This window comes from Sinohyriopsis cumingii, chromosome 13, assembly GCF_028554795.1.
Source record: "Sinohyriopsis cumingii isolate HCF-2022 chromosome 13, ASM2855479v2, whole genome shotgun sequence".
Lineage (NCBI taxonomy): Eukaryota > Metazoa > Mollusca > Bivalvia > Unionida > Unionidae > Sinohyriopsis > Sinohyriopsis cumingii.
Window position 1 is genome coordinate 48,911,904 of NC_142973.1, and position 12,347 is coordinate 48,924,250.

Sequence of the window (12,347 nt, forward strand, 5' to 3'; positions counted from 1 at the left end):
AAGATCAAAGCTGGACAGATACATTTATTTTGTTTTAATTTAAATGTGCCATTTTTTTTCAGTTCCTTTTCTAATTCAAGTAATATCTTTTCCAGCCAACATTCAGGAGATGATCATGAAGACATTATTTGTGAAATCTCACCTCTTGCGTCTTACAGTGGAGAGGTCTGTATAAATTGTATAGTACAGTGACACCTGTCTAAGAGACCACCTGTCATAAGAGACCACCTGTCTAGAGATTGTTATATTTTGATGATCATTGTGGAAGGTTTTGTACATGGTTTTATTGAATACTAATCTGGCTGCTTATGCTCCTGGGTTTTTTTCTTCATATTTAGCTAAGACTTCAATGTATTAGATATTTTTCCTGTTTTTGAACTAATTTGTTTCAGATATATTTTTGATGTGCTACTTTGTGAACACTGCACAACTGTACAACACAAACAATAATGGAGTCATAGTCATCAAAACTTTTATTATTTCTGTGAAAATAAGCCAAATAATTTAGTAACCAAAACTGACTTGGAGTGTTTTCAGTTATATGGCTCTGTTTTAGTGTTTTCACAGTGATCAAATATTTTAATTTCAGACATATACAAAACATCTTTAACTTGTCCTGATGATATGATTTAATAAAAGTGTGTCATAATTCAGCATTGAATAAAAGTATCCTTACAATCAAACTCACCCAAGATATTAATGATACAAGTATACATGGCATATCAGACCAAAATCTGATAAGAAATATGGCCTCTAGTGTTCATCAATTCGGCCAAATCATATGCAGAATGACCGCATTAAAATACAATGATGTCACTCATAATCAAACTCTCCCAAAATTTTAATGATACAAGTTTAATTACCAAAACAGATTCTTTAAAAACTGGTAAGAAATGAAACTTCTGGTTGTTCACAAATAAATGTTGACAATTGGACACAAAATGGATAAAATGCCTTTGGTCAGGTGAGTTAAGAGACCCAGATGTGCTTTTTTATTGCTCAATCGACTTACATAACAGTTGACCATTTCACTAAACAGGTTTATGTTGTACTGTACGAATATATAAACAAGCTTCAGCAATACAGCTTGTTTATTTATTTATATTATATATATCCTCTTAAAGATTATTTCTGAAGATAAAGTCATAATAATTATAATCTCTTGTTCATAGCTGAGTTCATCCAAGATCTTGATGATCTTTATCACACTTGTCCAAGATCTTGATGGTCTTTATTATACTTGTCCAAGATCTTGTTGATCTTTATCACACTTGTCCAAGATCTTGATGATCTTTATCACACTTGTCCAAGATCTTGATGATCTTTATCACACTTGTCCAAGATCTTGATGATCTTTATCACACTTGTCCAAGATCTTGATGATCTTTATCACACTTGTCCAAGATCTTGATGATCTTTATCACACTTGTCCAAGATCTTGATGATCTTTATCAAACTTGTCCAAAGTCTGTATGATATAAGCATATATTCAAAGTTTGATCAAAATCAGATCCTAAATTATGGCTTTAGAGTGGCAACAAGGTTGCCCATTCAGATGCAAGATCACATCATTAATATGTACGGATCTCACTCATTGTTGAACTCACCCAAGACTTTGGTGGTATCAACAAATATTCCAAGCAGATTGAACTTGAAATTTAACCAGAGTCAATAAAGCTTTGAATATGGGTCACAGTGACCCATGTTCAGTGGTCAAATTTTTTAAAGACACAGGCCCAGGACAAATGTTTTTAAAAAAATTACTTTTCCTGCCTCAGATTTCATAACTATGTGATTATTGTGACACAGTGTTGAAATTGCTCTACCTTAAATAGCAGAATATAAAAATGCTTTAAATAATTTTGTGTTTATTTGCCTCTTATAATGGTTTACTTCAAAAAACATTTCTATGTGACCATGTGTACTAAATTTGTTTTCTTTGATTTGATTTCATTAAAAGCAGCATTTTCTCAAAGCCCTTAAGTAAACCAGTACTCAGAAGTTTATTTTCTTGAAACTAAAAAAATATCTCAAAGTTGAAAATAGAAGTTAAGTTGGGGAAGTGTGATCTTTTTTAAAAATATAAATTAGAAGAAACAGTAGCATCTAATTTGATAATTAATCATGTCATAGTGCTTTGTATGTGTCAGAATTACAGAAAATACACTGATTATCAGTAACATCTTTAGCTACCAATACAATATAATTATCTCAGGAAAACCCAGGCCAAACCTGGATAAGCCAATATCCGAATGTTACTGCAACAATCATATTTTTATTTATTTGTTTTTGCTGTTGTTCCACAAGTTAGTAATTTAAGGGTAATTTCAGTAAGACTTGGGTTAGTTTGTAACGGTTGGTTTTCTGTTGCCTTAATGATCCTGACAGTCTTAATGTATTGACTACTTCTCCTGAAGTGATGCATCGTTACATAGAGTTTTCATTTAAACAGTCTTATTATGCGGCTGGTTGTGAGTGAAAATGGTGTTTATCTGACATCCAGCATGCTGCCATAATAAACATCTGTTTCTTTTGCCTTCATCATATTTTAATTTATTGGACAGTATTTCTAGATAATGCTATAAAGTACAATAAAAACATTTGCATGACAAACATGGACAGATTAAATGAATCAGAGCTACTCCAGGAAAGTTAGTCTGGTTCCCTGACCAGCTCCACTGAATCTAATTGAAAAACAGAGATCTGGACCAAACCCAGAAAGCAAATATCCAGATTTTTTGACTGCAATGATATTATTTTCATTTTTTGTGACTGTTATTCAGTAAATTTGTAATTTAAGGGTCACTTGAGTAAGACTTGAGTCAATTCATAAGGATTGTCTGCAGCCTTGGTGATCATCTTGATAATCTCTATGTGTGGCTACTTCTCCTGAATGATACATAATGATGGAGTTTTCACTACAACACTAGCATTATATAGCTAGTTGTGAATGAAAATGGTGTTCATTTCATCTCCAGCTTGGAACCATTAATTGGCATTTTAAAATCTTGCTATCACTACCCCTCATACATGAATGTTTTGTGTGCAGTATTTGATTGCTTCTGAATGACCACCACTGTATTTGCATGTTTATGAAGGAGTTTTTAAACCAGACCTAATTGACCTTTGAGTCAAGACAAATGCCATTGCTTGCATTTTTATACATCATCATGCTCATGCACACAGTGATGTTTACATTTACAAATAAATTTGGACCAGATTTTGTATATAGTTGCATTCCCTTGAACAAGCTGATAGTCAGAAAGCTGACATTGATATTAAGGTCAAAGGTCTTGACTCTGATTTTCAACTGTACTGGCTTTTAAGCATGATAACACAAACAGAATATAAATAGTTTTTTATCAGACCTAGTTTGTGGATATATTAAAATACCTAAACAAGTCTACTTAAATGACCTCATTTTCCCCAGAATACTGTGAATTTTAAATTTATCCAAAACTTGGCATTTGGGTTTATCTTGATACTGATTGGAGAAGAAAAAAAATCTATCCATGATACCTTCATCCTTTCTTTTATATACCATTTACAGAATTTTAACATCTTTACCTTTTTATATTTTATCTTGTAGTACTTAATGTTTACCTTTGTTTGGAAGCATTTATCTTCCTAAAGTTTTTATGCAGTTCTTCATTTTAGTTCACACATTATATATGATTATTGTGTAGAGGTGTCATAAACATAAATACATGTACATATATATACATCTATCCATCAAACCCAGTTTAAGGTCAAAGGCTTGACAAAAGAATTGTGTTCTGCACTTTGTATATTATGAATATGTTAATTTAGATACTTAAGAAAATGTTTTTGTTACCAAATTTGATATGTTGGAATCTTTGAAGAATATTAGCAATAGTTTCAATACTCAGCAGTAAAATATGATTAAAAAAACAGAAGGAATGGATTTATCTTCAATTTGGGAATTCTTTTGGCCACTAGGTTCAGGGTCTAAGGTTATGACAAAATATTGTGTCTGCCACTTACTGGTATCTTGTGAAATGTTAATTTAGAATTCTGAGCAAATATGTTTGTTACCAAATTTAGTATCTTAGAATTTCTCAAGCTTGTAAGAGACAGTTTCAGAACTAAGCAGTTAAAAAATTATTTGGCCAGTAGCACATCATTTTATTTGAGGCATTCTTGTCTGTTATTGTTTTATTTTGTTTACTTTCAAAGTTCAAAGAGCCTTCTGTACCCATCATACAAAACTGATGTACACATTCAGTTTTGTCATTCTATGTATGGTATCACTGTTAACCAAAAAAATTAGCAGAAGAAGGCATGTGTATTCAGAATGAGGATTCCTATTATGTACACCTTTGATTATCCTGCAGTAAGATAAAACGGGTGTTTTAATGCTTCAGAACTAAAGATTCTAAATTTAGGAAATTAGTTTATTTGAACGAATGTATTTTTTTTATTTCAGGGATTGGAAGAACATGTACAAGGAAGATCACTCATACCACCTGTTCTCATCAATTGTGATGATCAAGGAAGAGTAGTTGTCAAACAGGAAGCAACTTTAAATGGGGAATCGTAACAGACACTAAATAGGGCAGCTTAAAAATGACTTATTTTTTAAAGATAAGGCTTTTCATTTGGGAAACTATTTATTTATATGTCATTTTACATAACCTAAATCATGCATACATTATACACTTTTACTATGCAAACCAAAAATTAAAAAAAAACAAACATTTTTATTTTAAAGAAAATGGTCAGACCATTATATCCAAAAACAAATAAATTATTTGTTTAATTATCCTCATTATTAACAAAGTTTCACTTTATGCCTTATAGAAACAAATATTCTTTGCTTAAAATTACCTGAAATTTAAATCTCCCGATGTTATAAAAGAGATTGCTGTACTTTAATTTTGCTGATATATTTTTTAACTATTGCTTCATAGGCCCCATTTATAAGTTAGCTGTTTTAATATATGTACTTAACTGAACAAGGAAAAAAAATATTCATTTAAGTGTCATGAAAATGAAGATAAGGACAATGATTTTAGATTTTGCCTATACCATGAAATTGTTATGGTCATTTTATGTTTGGACCAAATTGTTGTTTTTTAATTGTTAACACAAGATATTGGTGAGCCTAATCATGTATGCAAAAGTTAACTCAGAAACCAGTATTTGATTTATTTTAAACTTTAGTCATGGAAAAAAAATTTTTTGGAGTATTACTCAGCTTGATGATTCCAAAAGTATGTGGCCATGTTTGACTTCAATAATCATAATTTCACAAAGGTTTTTTTGCATTTGGAATGTTAAACTAATAATTCAAAAGAGGGACCTGTTGTTTAAACCATTATTGATGATTGCTGTTTAAGTTATAATTTTCATAGGAAGAAATTTAACTATTGGCTACAATTCCTGTTATTGGTGGGTTTAAAATCCACATGTGCCTGAATAAAGCAGCTCCTTTTCAGTAATCAGTGCTTATTTAAAAAAAAAACATTACCACCTCAAATTCATATTTTTGCCTGTATGGGTAATTAGCTAAAATTTTATTCTGCTACTTTCCTATATTTAAAGAATTACTAAAATTTATTGATGCATAAGTGTTGTGCACAATTTTAGGACAATCAATGCACTCTTAGTAGAGACTCAATAAATGATATAATTTGGTACCTATGAACGAACACCACATCCCCCAAACAGTTCTAATCTATTAAAATACAGATATGTTCATTAAATTCTTCATTATCAAATCCATTCTTGTCCAAATCTGGATACATGATGTTCTTTGTACATGTATTTTTGTCATCGGTATGCATTGGTTCATCATTACACACTTATAAGGCAGGCCTTAATTGTATATTTTAAGTGATACTAATTATTCAGTAGATGAACAAGAATGAATTGTTATGTAAAACATACATGTCCAAGCAGTCATATGACACACTCTATAAAATTGTCCTTCATCACATGATGTTAGAGTGCTTTGATTAACATGTATATGGAGCATTTAGTGCATATCACGCCAGTTTTTTTTTTTTTAATGCACATTGTTTTCTTGTATGATTTCAAAGCCATTTACATTAATGCTCAGCAATCTTTACCATCTATATTATTTCTGAGACAGCTTCTGTGTAAAGAAGGCTTCTAATTTATCTCTCTCTCACCCCCCACCCCCCCAAATTTAATGAAAAGTTTTGTTTTAAAACAACACCTTGCTGATTAGTGATTGAGAAAAATATTGGGAGATTATATGGCAGGTGAAACTTCTACATTCTGGAACAAATTTTGATGAATGAAATCAGTCTCTCTGCCTAATGCATGCAGTTGAGACTAAGAGTAAATTGTGATTTTGTGACAGAGATTTAAAATAAAAAATTTACTAAGCAAGTAAAAGTTGTGCTTGCTGATTCTAGAGATTGTCCAGGGCTTGAAGATGATAGATTATCTTTGCCTGGTACCATATTTTTCTGACAATATTGTTTAAACTTTTCTTCAACAATGTATAATGGAATAATCAGGAAATGTCATATAATGTCACTCTGATTTAACTGATATATGATGGCTTAAATAAATTTGGGTAATGGATTTTTTTGCTTTCAGGTAGTCATTTAATCACGCAATAAGAGCTTTAACTCACTTGTGATGCTTTAGGTTATAGAATATTTATTAGAAAGGAAAGTGGAGATGGGGACAACATTATTATCAGCATGTAAATGTGATCTTTTGTCAATGTGGTTACTTTTCTTGGACACATTTTTGTATTCCTTTGTGAGGGTTTCTTGTATGTACAGTATGTGATTATTAAGCTATGCAGGTGTCATGATTATGCATCCACTGTCCACTCTTTTATCTTGTACAGTAAAATTTTCCTATGGTGAATATTTTTGGGACAAAAACTTTGTGCCATGTCATAGATGTAGCCAGTATAAAGGGGTTTGATTGTTATAGAGGTAACCAGTATAAAGGGGTTTGACTAGAATGGCTTTATTGGGACCATAGGTGCTTGTATCATTGCTTACAATTTACCTATAAATTATATATATATAATAGCCCAAGGAGGAGGGTGCTTCTGCTATTTCTCCTGCAACCTATTTAATAGTCAGCTCTGATATTTCAAGATATAATTCACATAATAAATTTAGCACTGATGTTCATCACAGAGAATTCACCTTTTATGCCTACAAATTCGACATACAGTTCCATCTTTAATTAATGCCTGCCCATTTTACAAGGTTAATGATGTACTTCACTAGCTGATAACCTCAATTTTGATTTACTAATGAGAGTGTAGTATGCTATTCAGCACATTGCCATTGCATATTAAGTTGGCATAGTCATGGCAATGTCCAGCAGTAACCTTGCAAAAGAAGCTGGCAGTTCTTTAAGGTAAAGTAGGAAGTCAAATTTGATATGGACCTAAAAAGTTCAGTCTCTGGTACTAAATTTTTTATGCTACAAGAAGTGTAGCTTGAATATCCATTTCAATTCCTAAATTGGTTGTTGGAGAGATGAGAGAAATGTTCCTGCTTGTATTATGCAAAGTACATGTATTACATACAGGAAAACAGAACGTAACAATATGAGCCCCTCTGATTGGGAACAAAATATTCGGCTAGTCATCTCCGTAAACTATTACATAAAGGTTACCTAAAGGAAGTTTCACTTCCTTATTGTAAAGTTGTTAAAAAATATGAGTATCTGCTATGGATAATAATTGTTAATAAATGTGTTTTGCCATCTTGAGTTCAAATGGTAACCCAATGAACGTGGTGTTGTGATCAGGGGATTTTTTTTACCCCCAAAGAATTTGTTATGTATGCAAATACATGAATTATTATTCTGTTTAGAAATTATTGTGTAATAATGCCTAAACTTTTCAGTTACAAAACTGAATCCATATATTGACAGCATGTATTTCAATAAAAAATACTAATTGCACAAGTGAAAATTTTGTGATAAGAAACTGGGTTACAGACATATATGAATGTTGTTTTATATCCATTTGATATAACAATAAGCACATGCATTATTGAAATAAGTGCTGGTTACTTTACATTTTCCACATGTGCTCACCATGGATTTTTCATCCATGAACAAATGCATTGTTACATGACATGTATATTTAAATTATTTACTCAGAATAAACTTAGATAAAATATAGTGATGATGTATGTCAGCGTTTGTAGTTTTTATTTAAAAAGTTCCATAAAATGGCTCTTGTTTTAAATGTGATATATAGAGGATCTTATATGGGTAATGATTTAATATTGAATTTATGAAATGAGTTGAATAATGTCCAGCCTTTGCAAGCCTTGGCAAAAGCTGGACATTATTTAATGAGTTTCATAAATTTAATATTAAATCACTACCCATTTGAGTTCTTTTTATCACATAGTTTTATTTCAGCAGAAATTATTTAGATAGAAGAATGAATAATTTTATTCATTCTGACAGACATTGTACCTTTCATTTGTTGTGCATAAAAAATAGTCCCAAACAAAGTTAAATAGGAAAAGTATATTATACATTTTTGCTAACTATAAATCAAAGAATAAGCGTCCATCCAAATAAACAGAACATTTTACAAAAGACAAAACATTTGTCAACACAAAATGTCCAATGCGTGTGATATCACATTCTTTGATGGTGCACAGTACTGGTTTGAGTTGGCCTACGCAACACAGTGCCAGTGTTTACATTGAAATTCCAAACCATATTATTGTTGTGATATTTTTGTGAGAAAAAAAAGATTACTGGATGCAGAAATACACATATTTACTGTAATATATTTGTGACCGGATATTTGCAGTATTTGATTTGGAATATCAGATTCTACAGAAGACATAAACAAATCTCTTTTTGAGTCGGACTTGCATCACATATTTACCGAGTAAATATGCTGTGGTTGGATAAAGTTCTGTCAGTTGGGGAGACAGGTTTATGTCTATATTCTTCTGTGAACAAAGGTGGGTTTATTTACTTCAGTAAGTTCGCATTTAAACCAAGCTTGTATATAGGGTGGATTCCATGCTACAGTTATACTGCCCATCCATCCCCACCCCCACCCTCACTATCATCTGAACAATATCCGTAGTTTTGCTTTTATTATTGTTCTTGTCTTGGGGGGGGTTTGCAATTGTTTATGATATGATATGTTATACATGACAAAACAAAACCCTGTGGGGGTAAATTGGGAAACAGATGAGACCATTTTTCCCCAATTCCTTTTCATGAGTCAAATCCAAAAATGGCAGCTAAAAATGTTCAATGAAAACAAAAAATTCCAGAAGGCAGAGTTAATCAAGTTTTCCCACAATCGCAGCCAGTCAGCAAAGAGAATACTGCACAATAATTTCATGGGCTTATTTGGATGAATTGGAATTATATAAAGTGATATGTTCACATGTAACGATATAAAAAATATTAAACTGCACACACTATAGCAAAGTGTACTCACTTGTTAATATTGTTCTTCCTTCTTGTATGATTTTATAAAAGATCATTAAACCCACTCTTATCAGTGCATTCTAATTTAACATTTAACAGCTTTTCACCAACAAAATAAGGTATGATGGCTGGTTGACTGAAGGTGTGAGGCATTTTGTTTTGTAAGCTTTTTACCTTGTATACTAAAATTGGAAACATTTTTCTCAGAAAATGAATGTTAAAAATGCTGGAAGTATTACATTATTTTTGAACGAAAACCTCCTTTGTCATCTTAAAAACATACTACAAGTGCACAGAAATGGTTAATTTTATCAACGACCAGAATATCAACGTCTTTTTCTTGACAGAAACATGGCTAAAAACATCAGGCGATGAGCCCAAGTGCGTGGATCTAACACCCACTGGTTACTCCATCAAGTCGTTCCCCCGCCACTCTCGCAGAGGTGGAATTGCTGTCATCACAAAGAACTCTGTGGTCAAATGTCTTAACCACACCACAACATTCAATTTTGACCACACAGCATTTTGAACTAGTCCAAACCACACTCACACTGGAGCAAATGTCAGTCCATTTTTTCTGCCTATACTGCCCTCCTCCTAGTAGAAAAAACAAGCTGACTGAATCTCTCTTTTGGGAGCAGTTTCCGAATCTTCTGGAGTATGGAAATTCAACAGGTGGCAACCTGATTATTCTTGGAGATTTCAACTTTCACTTTGACTGTCCCGGAAACCCAAACACATCAAAACTCCTATATTCCATTAATGTTTTCAATGTTAAACAGTCAGTTAATCAACCCACCCATAAACATTGTCACATGTTAGACTGGATTCTTCATAGACCTGATGATAACATTCTATGGTCCTCCCTGGTATCCCATGAACTTGCATCAGATCACCTCAGCATTATATGCCATCTTGACGTATCAGTCCCTAACCCTCCACCTTTATCTGCTACTAAGAGAAACCTCCATATGATAAATAGAACCAAACCAATGCATGACATCCAAGCAAACCTAACAACTTGCTTACCTCCTACAGCAGAACAACTCGATAACTGCCTGCATTCATTGCTCGACAAACATGCCTCAGCTACCAAGTGCAGAGTATCAGTTCAAAAGTGTTCTTCATGGTATAGCAGTGTTAGGGACCAGCTTCGCACTGCTAAAAGAGACCGCCATAAAGCTGAGAGGCTTTGGCTTTCCACCAGACTCAGTATTCATAAGTAAATCTATGAAGCCGCTAAGAAGAATGTCACAAATATAGTCCATGCAACGAAATCAGCCCACTACAGTACTAAGATCATGGAAAGTTCCAGCTGCAAAGAGCTCTTCGAGATTACTAACAAGCTAATGTCAAGGAACAAATGTACACCACTTCCAACTACCTTTTCTCCAGTCGACCTTCCGGCCCAGTTTCTAATCTCCCATTCATATACAAAATCTTAGAAAATGTTGTTCTATACCAACTTGTATCTCATCTGAATTCAAACAGTCTCTTTAGCAATGTACAATCTGCATATTGCTCTTGCCACAGTACTGAAACTACTCTTCTAAAAGTAGTTAATGACATTCTCTCTGGATAGCGGAAAGATTATAGTCCTCACCCTCCTTGATTTGTCTGCAGCATTTGACACAATAGACCATGATATATTACTTCACTGTCTCCAGCATGTATTTGGCATTCATGATACAGCCTTATTGTCGTTCAAGGCCTGCTTGGTAAACAGGACACAAATTGTGTCTGCAAATGGAATACACTCCAGCCCAGTTAATCTATGTTGTGGTGTTCCACAGGGGTCTGTTCTTGGACCTGTTTTCTTCTTCTATACACAGCCGCACCAAAGTGTCATAGATCATCATCCAGTGTCTCACCAATTGTATGCTGATGACACCCAGATATACAAATCTAGCCACCCAACTGAAGTTGATGCTACCATCCAGGGTGTAGAGAGGTGCATTACTGATGTGAAATCATGAATGACGTGTAACAAGCTGCAGATGAATGATGATAAAACTGAGGCCATTCTGATCACAACACAAAGACTTTCTCATTCACATCCTTTACCTCAAACAATAAATATCAGCAACACCAACATTAAATTCACACAGTCAGTACAAAACCTAGGTGTTACTCTGGACAGTACTCTCACATTGCACCAACATGTCATAACATATGCAAGGCTGCATATCTTGAGCTGAGGCGCATCAGCTCCATTTGCAAATATCGTTCAGTTGATGCCACTAAAACACTTGTGTGTTCATTAGTACTTTCAAGACTGGACCATTATAACTCAATACTCTCTGGTTCATCTCAATATCTACTCCAGAAACTTCAAAAAGTTCAAAACACAGCTGCTCGGATCATACTTAGAGTACCACGATCAGAGCACACCTCCCCGCTGCTCTGTACACTATACTGGCTATCCATTCGAACCAGAATCAAACACAAAATTTGTTCTCTGTGCTACGTTTCACTGACGGACTCCAGTCCAACATACCTATCCGACCTCACCCATGTGTACACAACAGCAAGATACTTAACGCTCCTCTTCTGACAATCGTATACTCATTATTCCCACTATGAAAACAAAGTCATATGGACAGCGTTCTTTTGCATGCCAGGGCCCAGCAACGTGGAATGAATTGCCCACTGAACATAGACACAAAGACACAGTGATCCCATTTAAGAGTGCTCTTAAAACTCACTTATTTTGACTGCAAGAACAAACTTAAAGACCTAATAATGTTTCCTACCTTAAATATTTTCAGCATGTTTTTTATGTTTTCTAATTTCATGGTGTTTGTTTTTTGTAATCATATTATTATATATGTTTTTTATGTTATAGATGTTGTCTAATGTTGTAAAGCGCTTAGAGCTTCTAAAGATTAGGCGCTATACAAAGTCCTCAT

At 33.4% G+C, this 12,347-nt stretch overlaps 1 protein-coding gene across 4 annotated transcripts in view; it reads left to right on the top strand.

Moving 5' to 3' along the window:
- Positions 1–8,162, top strand: part of LOC149785513 (UDP-N-acetylhexosamine pyrophosphorylase-like) — a 54,222-nt gene extending 46,060 nt beyond the window's left edge. For all 4 annotated transcript variants that reach the window (XM_089979310.1, XM_089979313.1, XM_089979312.1 and 1 more), the window contains 2 exons: positions 96–165; positions 4,448–8,162. In XM_089979310.1, the coding sequence (XP_089835436.1) occupies positions 96–165; positions 4,448–4,561 (184 nt within the window). In that variant the 3' untranslated portion in view covers positions 4,562–8,162. The remainder of the gene's footprint in view (positions 1–95; positions 166–4,447) is intronic.
- Positions 8,163–12,347: the final 4,185 nt, after the last annotated feature.